General features: G+C 41.9%; 1 protein-coding gene across 6 annotated transcripts in view; it reads left to right on the top strand.

Annotated features, from left to right (window-relative positions):
* Positions 1-18,804, top strand: part of Fbxo38 (F-box protein 38) — a 43,465-nt gene extending 24,661 nt beyond the window's left edge. For 2 of the 6 annotated variants that reach the window (XM_048331074.1, XM_048331073.1), the window contains exons 11-22: positions 754-896; positions 1,737-1,947; positions 4,161-4,280; positions 5,552-5,731; positions 7,302-8,039; positions 13,640-13,740; positions 13,902-14,004; positions 14,618-14,784; positions 15,904-16,049; positions 16,606-16,709; positions 16,989-17,102; positions 17,934-18,804. In XM_048331074.1, coding sequence (XP_048187031.1) covers positions 754-896; positions 1,737-1,947; positions 4,161-4,280; positions 5,552-5,731; positions 7,302-8,039; positions 13,640-13,740; positions 13,902-14,004; positions 14,618-14,784; positions 15,904-16,049; positions 16,606-16,709; positions 16,989-17,102; positions 17,934-18,112 — 2,306 coding nt within the window. In that variant the 3' untranslated portion in view covers positions 18,113-18,804. The remainder of the gene's footprint in view (positions 1-753; positions 897-1,736; positions 1,948-4,160; positions 4,281-5,551; positions 5,732-7,301; positions 8,040-13,639; positions 13,741-13,901; positions 14,005-14,617; positions 14,785-15,903; positions 16,050-16,605; positions 16,710-16,988; positions 17,103-17,933) is intronic. The other 4 variants (XM_048331075.1, XM_048331076.1, XM_048331077.1 and 1 more) reach the window with 4 other exon arrangements.
* The last annotated feature ends 1,140 nt before the right edge of the window (positions 18,805-19,944 follow it).

Here is a 19,944-nt window from a genome sequence, read left to right as displayed (position 1 = left end):
AGAGGTGTAGATCACTTAAAAAAATAACATTTATTGGGTTTTGGTTTGTGTTTCTTAAATACAGAAGAGTATAAAGAAGAAAACAAAATGTGGCCTATAATTCCACCACTCAGACTCCTGTTAACACTTAAAAATAAAAGTAATACATGCTCTTGATAAATTTCAAACAGTACAGAAAGGTACAAAATGAAAAGTCTCCTCTTCTCAAGGTAACCATCATTGACAGTTTCTTGTATATTCTTCTGGACAAATTATTTTGTGAATAGTACATCCTGTACATATTTGGCTTTTAAAAATAATTTATATATGCAAAAGGATCCTCCTATGTGTCTGCTGCTCTATCTTTGCCCTGTTTTTTTTTGTGTGTGTGCTGAGCACATTTTGGAGAGGGCTCTCCCTCTCAGGAAGCATGCTTGACTCTTTGTTGTTCTAGCTGCATACTGTTGTATTACATGAGTGTGCCATAATTTCTTTACCTAGTGTCCCCTTGTTGAAAGGTGTGTAGGTTGCTAAGTAGATTGCATTTAACGCAGAGCTGACTTGGTTTCAAGCTCCTGTTTCCCAGGCCCTCTTGTTCTCGCAATGGAATAAGGTACAGAAACATCATAGTAATAACACATCTTAGAGATCTGGAAATCAGAGAAAAGTTACTTCAAAAGAATGTGAAACTCTTGTGTGATCTATAGCAAAATACATCAGTAAGGGGAAAAGTTTAACCATAGTTTCTGCTTTGGTCATATTTTTTCTCAACAGACCACTCAAGATGGACTCGTTTGGTTGACATCAACCTTGTGCGGTGCCATGCTTTGAAACTGGACTCCTTTGGCCAGTTTATTGAGCTGTTACCCAGCCTAGAGTTTATTTCACTGGACCAAATGTTTCGTGAGCCACCGAAGGTAAAGAGGGCTTTTATATATTCTATGTTTTAATATTCGTGGAAGAACACCAAACAACATCTGTGTATATGTATTTCTTTTGTCCTCATTGTGTTGTAATTAGACTCAGCCTCAGTGAAAACAGAAAGTTTTTTTGTTTTGTTTTTTTACAATTTGTGGCCTTTTCTTGCATTATGAATATTAAAGGGCCTCCAGAGAAAAGAAAAATGTTATCTCCATTAATTCTGTAAAGGTGGAATAAGGATGAGGCTCAACATTTGAATCAGGCTAGGCCTTTAGGGCCATCAGTTGTTCTAATCAGGAACTCAATAAGTATAAATAAGGATACAAATTTATTTATTTTAGAAATGTGTGAGTTTGCTGCTATCTCTTCTAAAGATGAAATAAGTTATCTCTTAGTTCATATACCATGGAAAATCTGAAATTTCCCAGTTGTACAAAATTACTTTAAAACGCCTCCACAGAGAGAAGCTATCTTCTCATTGCAGTAAGAGCTTACTCAGCTATTGTGGCCCTTTGTCGCTTATTAATGGCTCCATCCCCACTGTCAAAGCAGTCAGTATGGTGGGGGAAGCACAGCATTTGAGATCACAATGATGAGTTTCATGTTCCAGCTGTACCACTTAGTGGTCTTGAGCTCCTGGACAAGTATTGTAAATCAGGATAGAAAGACTTTGTCTTGCTTTAAGTGTTGTGAGCATTAAAAAAGACCTTTCTTGCTTACTTGAAAGCATCTCATGCTGTGTAATTGCCAGTTCTGACATAAAGATGAAGTGAAGGGATGCTAATGAGATGTTCTTTACCAACCAAATTAGTAAATACGGCTTGGTTTTGCCCTAGGGCTGTGCTCGAGTTGGTCTGAGTGCAGGCACAGGAATTGGAGTTTCCTCAGCCCTGGTGAGCAATCAGAACTCCAACAACGACAATGATAATAATGCCCAGAACAACAACGCCAACATCCATGACAACCACCACCATCCCGATGACTCGGATGAGGAGAATGACTTTCGGCAAGACCTGCAGCCGGGAGAGCAGCAGTTTGCGGCCGACGGTAACCCAGATCTTTTGTGAGCTCCAGAAAGAACTGATTTCTACTCCCAGTTCTCTAACTGTTCTGTTCTCTTTCCCTTGTTTCATTTACTTTGTCACTTCCACATTGAAGGAAGCTGGTTGACAAGGCAAAAAATTAGCCTGTTGGTTAGCTTATTTGCAAAGCTATCCTTGTGTACTAGATCTGTGAGAACATTCATGGGATTGGAAGGACACTGATAGTGCTAAAGGCCTAGCTTATCTAAGATGTAACTACCAGGATTAGGCAAAGGAGCCTCTTAAAATCCTGACCAATGGATAATTACATTTAGGTAGATGTATCAAGAACTAAGAAATTACTTGCCATGGACATGGGCATGTTTCACAACACCTCAGCAAAATGAACTCCACAAGCTAATAAGGACATACTATATAACACCTGCTTTGCACCTGCCCATGCTTGAATCGTCTCTGTCTCTACCCTTTTCTTGGTCAGTGGCTAGTGAGAGTGGAGAGAGATTCTTTCCTTATCAAGTTCTCTGAAAACTGGAAGAGAAATCTCTTGCAGCTACCTTTAGCATGTTCTTTGGCCCACTTCCTTGGACCTTAATAACACAAAATAAGTGCCCTTGTGCTGTGTAACCTCATTTATAGTGAATGCACACTGTGAGTAGCACATGGTTCTATCCAGAGAAGAATCGCCTAGAGACGTTGTCTTTACCTTTTCACCTTCATGATTCTCTATGGAATGTGTGTGCACGCGCGCGCACCCGTGTTGTAGAATCACTAGTAACAATTGTGTGTTTAAATCTACTCTGCATCTTGGACATCTCAACAGTATTTGATGTTTTATCCATTTCTACCTTCTTGAGATACTTTGTTCATTCAGCAGCTTTGCAGGCCTTTACCTTATTTGACATGCCTCTTCAGTTTCCTTTGTTTTTTATCACCTCCTCTCCTCCTTTGTCTTCCCCTTTCTTTATTCATTTTCATTCAGAATCATAGCATTAATACCAGTAGGGAATTCAGATCTTGACTTACAGCCTTAAGCTTTCTACCTTTTGGAAATAAAATCTACTGTTATAGCTCAACACTTTTATTTCCACATGAAAACTCTTAGACATTCCATACTTAGGGTCATCTTTTCCCTGTCATCCCCACGAAAAGGTACGTTACAAAGTTCACAACTGAGGGAAGGGGTTATAAAATCAGGTATGTCTCTTTGACTTTTAGACTTCTAAGTCTCATCACATATGTACAGATTACTAAAGCCTTAAAATCTGCACTTCAGAGAGCACAGACTCTCTGTGAGAAGCATACACAAAGCTATGCTAACCTACAAACTCACTTGTGGCTGGACAGGTTATCCATGGCACTGGATAACACTGTAGCCATTAGCTTGGAGAATGCCTTTCATTGTGAAATCACAGATTCAGTGTGAAGTGTTCATACTGATGTCCTGACTCCAAGATTAGTCAGGGATTCTTGCATGATAAGGTACTAGATTGAGTGTTATGATGACCTGAGGTATTTGGATTTAATTTTGTAAGACACTTCTAAAGCCTTGTGTTAGTGGATTTACTGATGTTTATCAGTCTGAAGTTTATCACAGGACTTTTTGAAATAATGTGAGAATAAAACCACATATTCATATTGATAGCCAGGAGCAGTTGTAAAAAGGCTGATACACACCAAGCATTTATATTAAACAATTAAAAACATATTTAGTATATTAATACCCTTTGCTACATAATAGCCAGTAGTTGACAGCCTCGCCTCTAGAATAGGAAGTCCAAGCTCCCACACTTAATATTGCCTGATTCAGCTGACAGATACCACACAACTCAGAGTTCATATTATAAGCAACAATATTTTTTAGTAGCTGGCCTTCACCATCTTTCAGTTTGTTTCTTAGAGGGAGACAAAGCATACAGCCATCCTTCATAACATCTTCCAGAATGAACTGATACTTTTCTTAGCTATGTCTTTTTCTCCGCTTTTATCTACAGTGATTTACTTTACCCACCAAATATTCTTGTCTGTGATTTTTCTCTTCTTTACAATAATCAGACAGTTCTCGTTAACATCTTATTTGAAGCATAGACACAGGGTCATCTTTCAGAATAGGCCTAGTAATCAGTGAGCCTCTTCAGTTCTCAAGGCTGCCATTTTCTGAGCCCTTGTGGTTTTTATGTACTTGCCTTGGTTTTCACTTTGACCCCATTTATTTTTAAGCATTGAATGAGATGGAAGACATGGTGCAAGAAGAGGGAGAGGTGATAGCCGAGAGCGGAAGCGACACGCCAGCTCACAGTCAGGCAGCTGTGCCCGGGGATGTTGATGAGGAACAAGCAGGTAATCGATGTGACCGTGGACTTCCTACCTTCGTCATTCTGAAAGCAGCCTGGAGAATTTCCAATCTCAAGACTCCTGACATGGTTTTTTGCTACGTATTATGGAGCTTTATAATATAGATCATCAGTGTTCTTGTTGCATATGCATCTATCTTACGATGTTATTAATATTATTTTTAACTGCAGCAACATCTGTTTCTCCCTCCTTCTCTCTCCCTCTATCCCACTCTATTTGTGTGTAGAAAAAGAAAACAAGTTGTTAATGGGAAAATAAGCCTATCTCACTAAATATTCTACTTGTACCCTCCCCCCATTTCAGAGGGAAAGAGAATCAGTGGAGAGGTTGACCTGGCTTAGAAATCAGATGAAAATATAGATTGTCATTGGGTGCCTTATGGCAGACTGTAAAGTCAGTGACACTTAGAGATGACCTATTGTAACCTTTGCTTTACAGATGGGGAAACTAATACTTTCCAAAAGTTTGAGTGATTCTCTCGTGATTGAACTAGTGATCACGGAACAGATTCATTGAGATGAGAACTCAAGTTTTCTTGCACCTAATCTGTTGGAGTGCTACCTTGTCTTTGAGTTGAAAATACCTTTACCCTAGTTTTAAGTGTCTTACAGATGTAGTCTCTTATTTATCAAAAAGCTTACTGAGTGCCAACTCTGTCAAGCATTGTACAGTGTAACAGGAAAAGGACGGGCAAGGCTCCTTGGAACTTGTATTTTATTGATGGAGCTATCAGTCCCTTGTCAGAGCATTGTATCAAAGAGCTAAGGTTTAAAAGCTATACTGCTAGGCAGATAAAGCATTTTCTAACATAAATATACACACTTGACCAAAATGTAGCATGAATAATCAGAGTATGGAAAATGGCTCACTGGTCCCATATATTTGTGAGAAAGTAATCTTTGGTTTGCTTTGCTCATGTATTTCTAAGTTGGGAAAATATATAGCTTGATTTTTAAATTATTATGACTTAATTGTTTTCAAGGTGATTTATTCAGCTTTTTGAAATAGTGAGGATCCTTGGGATATTTATTGAGCTGTGTGGTCTTGTATTTTAATTAGAACATAGAAATGTTATTGGTATTCTTGTCATACTTCGTGTTGACATAGTGATTTATAGTTAAAATTCCTCTTTAGTATTTCATCCAAGTATGTATTCCATTGGGAAATAGGCCACAAAACAAAAAGCATCTGTAACCCCAGGTGCCTAGAAATTGTACTTTGTGGGTAAACCATTAGTTCTGTCGTTCTTATTTTAGGACCCAGTGGTATTCAGCGTGTGGTAAAACCAACTCCAATTACTGTTCATGATTCAGAGAGCGACGATGAAGAAGATAGTTTAGAACTCCAAGAAGTCTGGATTCCTAAGAATGGTACTCGGCGTTACTCGGAGCGGGAAGAAAAACCTGGAGAGTCAGCACAGTCCCGGGAACTGTCAGGTGAGAGATGACGTCTTCCTCTGGACTGTTAGCAAGAGTCACCATCAGAACTGACAGACTTGGTCTGTGCACCCCCTGCAGCCTGTGGTATGTGTTTGTACGAAATGCACTAGGAAGTAAGAAAGCCGGTAGTCCAAGAAAGGGGAATGAGGGTGGTCCCATAGTGGGCAGCGGCGCTGTGGAATGAGGGTGCAGAGGGGGGACTGGGGTAGGCGTGGCATAGGTGTCAGGTGAGCAGGAGGCTGGTGCCTCCCCTAGGGGTGACTCCGAGTCATCCATACCCGAAGGAAGAAGAAGCCACCATTGCCCAGCTGGTGCGGCCCATTGTCCCGAGTGGATACTGTTAACGGGTTTGCACATGAGGGTAGTCCTGACATAGATTCGTAGAACCCCTTTGCTGCCTCCCTTTAAATCTAGGCAACAACTTGGGCCATTTGCCGCACTATGAAACTGTTTAATTCTCTTAGGTTTATATGCTTCTCCCCTGTCTTGCCTTCCCTCTCAATTCTCAGAACCATTTGCTTGTAGCAAAGGATACATATTTTTCTAACTTGTGCATCCATTTTCCCTCCTTATTCCCCTATAAGTTTGAGTGTTTAGGCAGTGTACATTTGACACTATCTGAACTATAAATATATATATACTGTGTTAATGGAAAGCTCAGTTATTTTGAACTTGGGATAATTTACTAACCATTGACTATTCAATTTTTAGTCTCTTTAAGAAATTCAGAAAACTATGTTGCAAAGTGTTTTGGGCATTCAAATGTAGAAAAAGGGCTGGGAATATGGCCTAGTGGTACAGTGCTTGCCTCATATACATGAAGCCCTGGGTTCAATTCCTCAGCATATATGTAGAAAAAAGCCAGAAGTGGAGCTGTGACTCAAGTGGTAGAGTGCTAGCCTTGAGCAAAAGGAAGCCAGGGACAGTGCTCAGGCCCTGAGTTCAAGCTCCGCGACTGGCAAAAAAAAAAAAAAAAAAGTAGGAAAAATAGTGTGCCTAGCTTGTAGTTTCCTAGAAAGTTCAGTTTGTAAATTTAGCAACTAGATGAAATCTTATGTTTATTCTTTTTAATATTCATTGAGCCTTACTGTGTTAGGCACTGTAGGGGTCCTAAGGATAAATCGAGTCACGGTCTCTGTCTTTCTCTGTGGAACCTTTACTCCAATTGAGTCAGATTGTAAGCATCTGGTACTGCAGGGCTTATACTACAGTGGCTTTAAGGGGGTGCAAAAGAGATGACCCAGAGGTCCCAAGCTGACATATATGTGAGAACAAAGACTCTGAGGTAGTGAAACAGGTATGTTGACAGAACCGCTGGGATGGAGCCTAGAATGTAGTAGAGGAGGATGGAATGGGAGGACTGGTTGGAACTGGATCATGGTGAGCTTTGTCAGCCCAGCTGCATGAGGATCCATTGAGAAGTTTTGTAGCAACATAGCAATGTGATAGTGTTACTTTAGGAAAATTAGTGTACATTGTTTCCTGTTCCAAATTTACTCTTGCCTTTTGTTCAGAATTTGTACTGAAATCTCTTCTTTTCCTCGGGCCGTTCTTCTTTTTCTGTAAGCAGTAAGTGGAAAAGGCAAGACTCCACTTCGAAAGAGGTACACCTCCCATCAGATGGGCCAGTCGAAGCCGTTTCCCCTCGAGGAAAGCAGCTGTGAGAAGGGCTGTCAGGTCACCAGTGAGCAGATCAAAGCCGATATGAAAGCAGCTAGGGATATTCCCGAAAAGAAAAAAAACAAGGATGTTTATCCCAGCTGCAGCAGCACCGCCGCCAGCACAGTGGGAAACTCCAGCTCACACAGCACTGCTTCTCAGAGCCCCGACTTTGTAAGGACGGTGACCAGCAGCGGCTCTTCCGAGCCTAGCCCTACCGAAGTGGATGTGTCCAGGCAGTGTGTCTGCTCCCCCGGTGGGTCAGAGGACTCTGAGGTCGTGGAGGAGGGAGATGCAGAGAGTTCTGTCTGCCCCAGATGCTGCTGTCACAGGCCCCAGGAGCCCCAGAGGAGAACTAGCAGGTGTTCTGATGAGGAACGTCCTTCAACCAGCCGAGCCTCTGTTGTGAATGGCCCGGATGGTACGAGATCCGCCTTTTCCTTTAGGACTCTGCCACAAGGGGGGTCTTCAGGCCCAGCACAAGATGAGAGGACTAATGGGAGTGGCCCTGGGGCTGCAGGTGAGGACAGGAGGGGGAGCCCCCAGCCTGAGAGTTGTGACGTGCAGTCTCGTGAAGACTACCCTCGGAGGCCCCTAACCAGGGCCAGGAGCAGACTGTCCCATGTACCGCTGGTACCTGAGTCAGGTATGACCGTGCTCCCAGAACTAGCACGCGCAGGGCAGGGCTGGAGGAGGACTTGAACTTGTGCCCTGAATTTCCTTACAAAAGCGATTTGGGGAAATTGGGTGGGCGGGGGGTGCTTTGGGGCATGCAGATTTTGAACCGATTTCAAGAGTTTTCATGAGTGGGGATATAAAATGCTTTGTGGTAAACAGTCATCACAGGAAATACAACTGTGCATATTTACCCAAATAGAATTTTCTTTTTTATTAATTGACTGGTCCTGAGGATTGAATTCAGGATCTTACATTAACTAGGCCATGAAACAGTCATTATAATGTCCTGAGCCTCCCTTACCTAGGGAAGCCATGGGGGAGTTAAACCTTAGCGAGCGAGTCAGAACCAGAGGCTGTGTGCTTGGGACTGAAGTCTCAAGCGTAGCTTCCAGGAGTTTCTTTGTACCTGCCTCTGAAGTATTTAGTGGTGGTTTGGGGTTTTTTTGTTGTGTTTTTTTCCCCCGAAATCTAGTTTTGCCTCCAGTTAGATTTACTAGGAGATATGCAGGTAAGTAATTAGTTTTGCTGAGTTATTTGGATGAAGATATACTTAGACCATACCACATATATAACATATACATGCACATCCAAGCCCACATGGATCTATACTCCAAATACACATATATGTGGATGTATACAGATGTTCTGAGTAGCTGTAATGAGTAAACCAAGGCATTGGACTTCTCATTTACCATCCTGTTTCTATTTTTACTTTGTTTTTCAGGATTCTCCCGTCTTTAAATTACTAATGCCTGTCAGTGAATAATCAATTTTAATTTTCTCCCAAGTACTCTTTTAAAAATCCTAAGTCAGCCCAAAACATAGGCAGAGTTAGCAATTTTTGTTTTGTTTTTGGTTCCAGTCTTGGAGCTTGAACTCGGGTCCTGGGGAACTGTCCTTTGAGCTTTGGTGCACAAGGCTAATAATGCTCTACCACTTAGCCACAGCTCTCCTTCTGGCCTCTGGTGATTTTGATCGGAGATCAGAGACTCATAGACTTCCCTACCCAGGCAGGCCTTAAACATAACTAGCATTACAGGTGTGTAACTAGCATTATAGCAAGTCAGTGCGTTTTTACATACAGTAAATAAATTACATGCCTAAGCTGTACCAAGTAAGCTTTCATAAGATAAATACAAGACCTTAGTTATGCTAAAATTGTAGAAACAAACACATAGAAATTATATGAGTTTTACTTGGAGATTTCATTTCATTATACTGCTTAGCATTTTGAAGCGATCTATCTGTTCACTGGCATTTAGTATGGGTCTGTTACCTTTCACCCACATCTCCAAACCTTTCCATTATCCAAAACGAAAGCTCTACCCTTCAACAAGTCATTCTGAGCCTTATTTGCCCTTAAAAAATATATGTATTTGGTTTTTTTAAATTTGTTTTTTTTTAAAATAATGTTTTATTTTCCTTTTTGTTTGTGTGGGTGGTGGTGGTGGTGGTGGTGGTATTTACTTGTGTGCCCATACTAGGGCTTGAACTCAGGGCCTCATTTTCTCTCTTAGCCTTTTTTGCTTAAGGCTGGCACTCTACCACTTGAACCACAGCTCAGTCCCCACTTTTCGCTTGCTAATTAAAGATTAAGACTTTACTGCCTGATCTGGCTTTGAACTGTGAACCTCGTATCTCAACCTCCTGGGTAGCTAAGATCAGGATCGTGAGCCTCTGGTGCCCAGCTTCATGTTTGCGTTTTTGAGAAAAGAAGAACTATGTAAAAGACCTCTGCAGTTGACTAATGAATGTTCCCATCTCTTCCTTATATTCATCTGTTTACTTCTTTAGTTCAGAGCTGCATTAAATTGATAACTAAGGAGATTGTTTTCATTTTATAGTCAGTCCTTAATCCTACTTAGAAACTACATCATATCTCCCATTTTATTTGGCTTGTCTATTGGTAAAGTTTTACAGATTGTTATTGGTGGTGGTAGTACTGGTGGTGGTGATCATGGTGGTAGTAATAGGTATGGTGATGGTTTTTTTGTTTTGCTTCAACTTCTTTCTTTTTAGCTATTGTGGTTTTGCTATTTTTAGGTTTTGCTTTATTTTCTGTTGATCAGCTTTCTGAACTCTTTCATGATTAGATATTTTTTCTTATACTAAACAATTCCTGGATTAAGAAAGAAAAATCTCACTTATATAGTACTTTTTTACTGTTACTTTTACTGCCTTATTTTTCAATTTGAGAAGAATTCTATTGATTACAGTATCTTTTAGTAGGTAATTATTTCCAACTGAGAAAATGCTGTTTACTTCAATTACAATTTTCTGGGGAAATGTCCAATTATTTACTACTGATATAATCCAGGTCTCTTGGAATAAACACTTCTTTTTGTCAACTATCAAAGCCATTCTACCCTTTTTAGTTTTAATGAAAAAGATCTAATTAATACAGTAGTCTCTTCTTCTAGAGTGTTTTTCTTTTCCTTGTCAGTCATGGGCCTTCAGCTCAGGACCTGGGTGTTGCCCTAAGCTTTTCACTCAAGGCTAGCACTCTACCATTTGGAGCTACAGCTCCATTCTTTTTTTTTTTTCTCACACAATAATTCGTAAAGTAACATCACAGAAATAGTTCATTTAATTGTCGGAGAATAGTATTTATGGCTAATAGAGTTCTCATAAATTCAGACACCCCAAAGACTGGTCTGCTTTTCTTATGTCTGTAGCATCTTTGATACTGTGTGAATCGCACTGCTGTAATTCTGTGTTTTACTCTTTCCAGTAGACTACAGTCTATGAAAGGAGATACAGTGCTTGTTCACCGTTACATTCCGTGCTTCTAGCACCATTTATACATGGAGCTCAAGTAAAAGTTGGGAGGTTAATAAGTGTAGAAACCATCATATGCAGCGTATTGATGCTAGATGTATGAAATCACTAGAAATCTTTTTTTTTTCTTTTTTTTTTTTTTGGCCAGTCCTGGGCCTTGGACTCAGGGCCTGAGCACTGTCCCTGGCTTCTTCCCGCTCAAGGCTAGCACTCTGCCACTTGAGCCACAGCGCCGCTTCTGGCCGTTTTCTGTATATGTGGTGCTGGGGAATCGAACCTAGGGCCTCGTGTATCCGAGGCAGGCACTCTTGCCACTAGGCTATATCCCCAGCCCCACTAGAAATCTTTCCTAAAGTAATTTTTCCTTAACAAAGAGGAAGGCATAGAAGTAGTAAAACTATACAACAAACACCTATTATTATTATCACCAGTATCATCATTTTAGGGCATATTTGTTTTTCAAGATCATCTCCTAATAAAATACTACTTTTTATTTTTAAAAAGTATAAAACTTCCAATTTGGGCACTGTGGAGAGCAAGATAGATAATCTTGAACCCTATGGATAGCAAACATAATTTCAAATCCTATATTTTAATCAATAGAGGGAAGAGAGAAATTCAGCAAGATAAATCCCATCATAAAAGAAGGCCATCACAGTAGGGACACTTTATTAGAACACTGTCTTAGAGAGTAGAAACATGAATTTGGTTTTCATTTTTGGAGTAATGTGAAGGAAAACAGGAGGTTGTAACAAGTATTGATTTTGGCAATTGCAGGATAATTACCTGGGTCAGTAGCTCCCATATTCTTTTCAGAACCTCAGGATTTTGCTTGGTTTCAGGGTCCTTTTGGGGTAGTTTCATGGGTAAAACCCCTTATTAATCCATTGATTATTTGGCATGATTGGCATTCATAAAGATTTCAGAGGGTGGAGAAAAGGGTTCTTCTATTTTAAAAACCCACATAGATCTTTAGCTCTTTAAATGTTTTTTTTTTCTTCTGCATTTTGTAATTAGCAGCCTTGCACCTCATTTCCCTGTCTTTGAGATCTTTTGTTTGAGGTTATAGAATTACCAAGTGGAATGTTGGGTATCTATCAGTAGTATAGGAGACTGTATGTATAATATGAAACTTAAAAAAGTCAACCGTGTGTGTCTGCTTGTATGTGTATATATACACACACTGCTATTACATGACTAGGTATCAAAGATGAGGACAGTAACTTTTAATGTCGTTACTTAGGACATATGTGTTTATTTAGATAAGAGTATAGAACTTGTTTTTATTTTTATTTATTTTTATTTTTATTTTTTTGGCCAGTCCTGGGGCTTGGACTCAGGGCCTGAGCACTGTCCCTGGCTTCTTCTCGCTCAAGGCTAGCACTCTGCCACTTGAGCCACAGCGCCACTTCTGGCCATTTTCTGTGTATGTGGTGCTGGGGTATCGAACCTAGGGCCTCGTGTATATACGAGGCAAGCACTCTTGCCACTAGGCCATATCCCCAGCCCTAGAACTTGTTTTTAAATAAAATCAGGATATTTACTGTTGTAACATTTCAGTACAATGCTATTAGGTAAATTAGGGGCTTAGAGAACATGACTTTATGTTTCTAGACTAGAGACTGTGGCAGATTGCCATTGGTTTGGGCTCCTGGCTCTCACTGAGCATCTTGGCAAGCTATTTCACTTTTCCATGCCTCTGTTTTCTAACATACTAAAAGAAGGGAACAATAGCTGTCTCGGAGAGCTAGTGAGAGGATTACGTGAATATAAGTAAAAGCCCTTAGAACAGTGCCTGACTCAGTAAGTGCTCAGTGAATAATTTTTTTTATTCTGCTTATGTACCTGTCTGTGATGCATTCATTCATTTTGCAGTTGTTGAGGGTCAAATCATTCAGTAAATATCTTTTAGGTCATTGCTAGTAGCTAACATAGAATTGAAACAAAAATGGCATAAGTTGCTTTCAAGAACTCTTAGTTTAAATGTAAAGAGAAAAGGTATGCAGAAAACTATAGAACAATATATAATAAGGTTTGGAGGCCCAGGGTGAGTTTTTAGACTCACATGGCTGATGAGCTGGATGCTGTAGAGACAGGTTGTATTTCAAAAGGTGAAGTAAGGAAAGAGATCGTGGCAGATGTTGTTGGGGTGATTACTGGAGGTATTAACAATAGTAAAGACTGGGATCTGTATGGAATAAAACTGGGAATAGGGCTGGGGATATAGCCTAGTGGCAAGAGTGCCTGCCTCATATACATGAGGCCCTGGGTTCGATTCCCCAGCACCACATATACAGAAAATGGCCAGAAGTGGCGCTATGGCTCAAGTGGCAGAGTGCTAGCCTTGAACAAAAAGAAGCCAGGGACAGTGCTCAGGCCCTGAGTCCAAGCCCCAGGACTGGCCAAAAAAAAACAAAAAAAAAACTGGGAACAGTTGGAACAAAATCATGCCCCAAATAATGTCAGGCACTGAAACAAACATGATTTATGAAGCAACAATCAATCATGTAATAATTTTTATCAGGCAGGTCTTAAGTTCAACCCAGATAGGCTAAGTCAGAGAGTCCAAAAGCAGAGAATACTGTTTGATTAGTTTGTTGGAAGGACACAAGTATGAAAAGAGCCAGGAGATTTGATGCCGCTGTTTGAAGTACTGCTGTTAACTATTCTGTTGCGAAGCAAGTTAAGATTGGGAATTGCCGTAGTGAAGTTTAAATATATGATTGGATATACTGTGTTAAAGGAAAAAAATTCAAAACTAAACTTGGAAATTATTTTTGCCTTCTCTAGAAGTTGCCAAAACAAAACCACGTCATGCCATGAAACGGAAGCGGACAGCAGACAAGTCCACCAGTACTAGTGACCCTGTGATTGAAGATGACCATGTTCAGGTAAAGAAAAACTCTGCCTTTCTGTCTCCTCCAGTTCTCCAGCCATGCAAAGACGAGAAAAATTGGCAACCGTTACTTCTCAGTACCAGTGAAAGCAGTTACGCTTTTAAGAGAACAGGAACATATACTCAGGATGAACTTCTAAATTTTTCTTTTTGTAGGTTCTTGTATTAAAATCCAAAAATCTTGTTGGAGTTACCATGACCAATTGTGGCATCACAGACCTCGTGTTGAAAGACTGTCCCAAGATGATGTTCATCCACGGTATGTACAAGAGCATTCAGAATGAGTCTTCAGCCCTCACACATTATTTTTTTATTGGGTTTAAGTTATTACATATATTTCACAGTATACGTTGTAACTTTCACACTGGTGAAAACTATCATTCCACTCTACGTAGCTTGTGAAGTCTATGATCTTTAACAGTAAAGTCACTTTCTCCATTTTGGATGATGATATGTACATGACGTTCCTTTTGTTTGGCAACCTCTGTTCCCTCCTTCACTTACTCCTTCCTTCCCGTTCCCACCCGTGAGTTGCCTAGTCCCCTTCCATCTGTGTCCAGTGTAGTGGTGGTCCCTGGTCCCCTCTTGAAGCAAGTTATTTTGCTGAAACTTGGTTTCCTTGACAGTAAAGTCAGAGAAGGAAAAGGCACCTCAGTATCCCCTCAAGCGTAGGATTACCAGATTCTTTTGCACTTAACAGAATCACATTTTCAAATCCTCTGTGCCAGCACTTGACCTTTGTGAAAGATCTTTTCAGCTGCAGTGTCTTGTGCTGGTATGAGTTCCGCCTCCAGAGCTGCTTTCAAATGGGTTTATAGGTTGCTATCTCACTTGTATGAATGGTATAGTTTATTATTGTTCTTGTTTGGTAGCTACCAGGTGCAGGGTACTGAAACATTTGAAGGTGGAGAATGCACCAATTGTAAACCGATTTGACTATGCCCAGTGCAAGAAACTGAATATGGATCAGGTTCTAGATCAGATCCTAAGGATGCCTCCTGAGAGGAACCGCATCATATACCTGCGCCCAATGCAACAGGTAACATGCTCGTTATTACTCACTCTCCTCTCCTAGACTCGTGAAAGTGTTTACTACGTTATATACGCTAAGTGTTTACTCAATTAAAAGTTGCCTATGGCTGATACCTCTGTTTCAGGCTTCAAACTGACTGGAGTTATTTCTGACATAGAGCATAGCAGATTCCTCACATGTTTTTGTGCATAGAACTAAAATAATAGAATACACCTAGGGGTATTGTGGTATTTCAGCTGATACCTGTGATGATACCAGCTGCTGCTACATAATAAACAATATGCCAACTGCAATTATTCTTAAGAGTAAGCTCGTATATGATAGTGAGTTTAAAAGAAATACTAAACAACCCTTGGAGTTAACATGAGCCATGCACCAAGGGTCAGTTCAGTAAACTCTTGAGTGTCTTCATATTCAAGATGTATTGCATGTTGCCAGGCATTGGTGGCTCACGCCTGAAATTCTGACTCCTCAGGAGGCTGACCTGTGAGGCCAGCCCGGGCAGAAAAGTCCTCGTGAGACTCTTCTCATTAGCCACCAAAAAGCCAGAAGTTGGTAGAGTGCTGGCCTTGAGCAAAAAGAGCTCAGGGACGGTGCCCAGGTCCAGAGTTAAAGCCCCAGGACTGGCAACGCTTCAGTCAATAAGGAACAAATAAATATGCCTTTCCCTTAAAGCATTTAGAGGAGTTACACGTGTGTTACTGTGAGGTGACACGGTAGAGTTTGATAGCTCGAGAGAGAAGAAAGCACTGTGGACTCAGGCTAAAAGGAGGCCAGGAACGTGTACTGACCTTAGGAACAGGGCGTACAGGTCCTCACGTTCAGTGAGGTTATACAGTCAGTGGTGAAAACCGTAAAGAACATCCTCAGAAGTGCATTTTGAGTTCCCTGAGATCCATTACCTGACTCAGGAGTTTCTGACTTAATGGGATACTTAAATATCAAAGATGAATCAGTGTCAGCTGGCCGGAGAATTTGCTGTGTCTTAATCTTAGCATAGCAAGCTATGTTCAGGGCCGAATGGAATGATAATGGTTTTTAAAACTGAACGGTCTCTAGGAGATAGGATCCTAAGGCCTTTGTTTCTTTGTCCAAACACTGCTGCTGCTGCTGCTGCTTCCGCAGGTCGACACACTGACATTGGAGCAGAAGCTGTTCAGTGGCCCCTACCCCTATCACATCTGTATCATCCATGAATTCAGCAACCCTCCCAACGTGCGGAACAAGGTGCGCATTCGCAGCTGGATGGACACCATAGCGAACATCAATCAGTAAGTCATTCCATGGCCCTGAAAGGCCTCCTCGAGGAGATAGGCATTGTTCCAAACAATCCCTAGTTTTTCAGGCTGCTTTGGCATGGATGTATGTAGTGTGCATGAGTATATGTAGCTTTTTATTTCCAAGCTTAAGAGCACAGCTACAGCAACCAACTGTGTGCAGATTTGACTGTGTCCTTAGTTGTAGGACATGGAAAAGCGGTCAAGTTGATGAAGATCTTAAAACAAGAATGTTGTACATTGTCATAGAGTTGGACCTTTTCTCTGTGTGTTAGATAAATGCTATACTAAGCACTCTGTATCCATGAACATTTGCCTCGAGTGGCTTGCGTTCCTCCCCCTGCTGTGACTTTGAAGAGCCGCAAAAATATCATCTTGAATGTGGCTAGACCTGTAGTCTCTACTTTGAGAGAATGGGAGCTGGCTGGGAGTTCGTGTTTTGGCTTGGTAGAATCTTAGTCTTGAGTACTTCCGTTACAGCTTTATCCTACCGTATGCCCGAACATTTTCAGCTTTGTAATTCTTATGTGATCTTTCCCATTGCTTCCAGAGAACTTATTAAGTATGAATTCTTCCCTGAAGCCTCTCGAACTGAAGAAGATTTAAAAAAGTACCCCAAGTACCCCTGGGGGAGAGAAATCTATACTTTAGAGGGTGAGTATTTGCCATTGATTAGAAGGCTGAACACAGAACTAATGGCACACGTTTGATATAATTGTAGTCTAGTGATACAAAATAAGGAGTGATTTGACTTCCTGCAAGAAGCAGGGACCGGATGAGTATTGCTCACTTAGAGGAGCGCCACACTTAGAGTACACAGATCGGAACCTGGATTGGTCTGTTTTCCATTTTCCATTCCACTTGGAATAGACTGTGGTTGGGTGTGTTCAGCGCCCCGCACGGTAGCACTGTGCGTCTGCCCTGTCATTGCAGGTGTTGTGGACGGAGCTCCGTACTCCCTGATCTCTGACTTCCCCTGGCTGAGGTCGCTCCGAGCTGCAGAGCCCAACAGCTTCGCCCGATACGATTTTGAAGACGACGAAGAAAGTAATTGTGACCTGACTTGACTTGTGTTCTCTAATTTGAGTATATCCTACTTTGTTAGTAATACTGTGTGTGAGAATGGGAAGCAGTACAGCTCTGAAATGGTTTTCCATGTAAGTAGCTTAGCACGTACACACACACCAGCTGAGAAAGAGCTGCGAGTTTGTGCCTTAGATTCTCCGTGGGTTTATCAACTGGAGATGCACAACGAGGAGAATTCCTTCAAGCACACTGCTGTCAGGTTTTCCGTAGTAAAGTAATTCATTTCCCTTTTGGTGCTCACACTCGCAGTTGTCTGCTTATTTTAACCTTGTTGCTTTGTTAAAATATTGACCAAAAATAACTGTTTGCGAATGGTTGCGTTTCTGCTACTTAGGACCTGCGGCGGGGGGGGGGGGGGGGGGGCTGTGGGAGCTTGTCATGGTTTAGGTGTGGGTAGGAATTGGGGGGAAGCCTTTGGTGAGCCACTGCTCACAAGCCGTGCCCCATGCCCTTTTCTGCTTCCTTCTCAGGGTCTCGTGCCTTTTCTTCCCAGTGCGGGATCACACCATGGGTTTCCCGTGTCTCCCTTACAACTGGGAATACAGTCGTGCACAGCCCCACTCATTAGAGGAAACTTTTAGTGCAGTTGGTGTTTTGGTTTTTGTTGTTTTTAGTGGGACTCGAATTGTGTCTGCTGTCTTAGGCATCAGGTTTTGCACAAAGCCAATTAGGGATGTGTGCCACAGGTATTCATCTACGCCACAAGAGGTCGGAGCCTTCATGGACTGGACTAGCTTACCAGACCTACTGCTTACCATGGGCATCACCCTTTCTCCTTTTCCTCTGCCCAAGGTACCATCTATGCTCCCAGGAGGAAAGGCCAGCTGTCCGCGGACATCTGCATGGAGACGATAGGAGAGGAGATCTCCGAGATGCGGCAGATGAAGAAGGGCGTGTTTCAGCGGGTGGTGGCCATTTTCATCCACTACTGCGACGTCAACGGAGAGCCCGTGGAGGATGACTACATTTGATTCCTCCTTCCCAGCAGATGTGTCAGGAAGCAGGGGAGCCCGCGGGGGCGGGGCGCTTCCCAGGGACTCGGGGAGGGGAGTGGTAAGGGAGGCCCCGGCTCAGTTTGGTGTATTATGTAGGATATGTGTGAGGAACATTGAAATTGTATACAAAGATTTGTACATACAGGAAATATACAGACACATTTTCCAAAGTACCAACTTTATATCCTATGTTTATACAATTTAATTTAAAATTTCCTTTTGATGAAGGCGAATATTTGAAAGAGTTCATTTTTGTTTATCTTTCACGACTTAGTTCATAGTGTCATTTTTGACTGAGCCCTGTTTCCTCTATTCTTAATAATCGCCACCCTCCCCTTCAATCTGTGCCTTTTTCCTCTCGAGCAATGCTGTTTGAGTAAATCTGTTGATGAGTGTTTGTGTCTTGAGTGCTTTTTTGTTACTAAAATATCGACTAAATTCCAGTCAAAAGGCTGTATGTTTCTGTACACAAATGTGGTTCCTTTGTTTTTCTTAGTGTTATAGTTGCCATATTTTAAATAAAAGGATTCATGAGCTTAAAAAATGAATTTGAAGGGGAAATGGAAGAGTTTCCAAAGCATTTCTAGTTATTTATTTCCATATTCAATTGTGTATATGCTTTATCTTCAATATAAAAATAAAAGTTTATTAAAAACTTTTCTTGCCTTGGACTCGAGTCCTTCGTTTTCAAGAAAGCACGACAGAAAGCAGCGCGCTGTCTAAAGAAACGGTTACCGAGTTTCGAACGTCGAAGCATTCTCTGGCTGCAGGGTATTTAAGTGGTAGACCTGTGTGCGGCAGTGTCGGGGCCGGGGAGTCCTGCCGAGCTGCTGCTGCTCAGGTGGCTCCTGTCCCCCAGGAGAGCTTCCCCGCGTGGCCTTGGGGGAGCCAGCAGGGCGGTCGGGCTCAGATGAAACACGGCAGCAAGTCCTGCCTTCTCAGCATTGCCACGGAGTCGCTGCGTGTCCTTAGCAAAGCCTGGAAGCAGAGGCCTTCGGGAAATGTGTTAGCAGAAGGCCAGAAGGAATCCTGGGGGGTGTAAGGAACAAAGGACTTCCACAGTTTGCCCAACCTCTGCAGTTTCTGGAGATTAGCTGATGCTCCAAGAAACACTGCTGGCCGTCCCGAGGGCCCGCCAGGTTTCCTGACACCTAACTGTTGTAAACGATGATAGTATCTGGGCAAAGAGCTCTCAAGGCTTTTACACGAATTCCTGTTAGGAAGTATACTTCAATTGCCTTTGTTCTTTTCATCTATTTATTATATTGTCTTTACCCAACCAATCTGTCCTTTGGTGAGAATATTTCTCTTATCTGTATTAAAATTAGTGTTATTTCTGCCTTGTACTGAAATGACAGAATTAAGATGTTACCAAACAAATCCTGAACCCTCAGTTAAACCCATTTGGGCCCTGTTTCATAGTAATGAACAATGAAGCCGTCTCAATATACCTGTGTCACCCACAAGAGGCCACTACACCTTTTGGTTGAACCGTCTTATCTAAGCCAAATGCTAACTTATGCCAGGGTGAGCTGAGATCATTGCCAAGATGCCCGCTGGGGTCGGCGTGTGGTGACCACGCGGGGCGCACTGGGTAGCGAGTGCCCGGCACAGAGGACAGACGATGGGAACTCCACAACCAGTCAGTACTTGGGGGTCAAGGAGCCGCAACTGGCTGGCCCAGAACTCGAGTGGGAAAGCCTCCAGCCAGAGCAGAGGGGCGAGCTGTGCTGCGACCAAGCTTTATTCACGGACAGAGATCGGAATGCCGCGTAGTTTCACATCACAGAATACCACTCGAGTTTTTA

This window comes from Perognathus longimembris, chromosome 22 (assembly GCF_023159225.1).
Source record: "Perognathus longimembris pacificus isolate PPM17 chromosome 22, ASM2315922v1, whole genome shotgun sequence".
Classification (NCBI taxonomy): Eukaryota; Metazoa; Chordata; class Mammalia; order Rodentia; family Heteromyidae; genus Perognathus; species Perognathus longimembris.
Note: the sequence above shows the minus strand (reverse complement) of the source record. Positions and strands in the feature narration are given on the sequence as shown.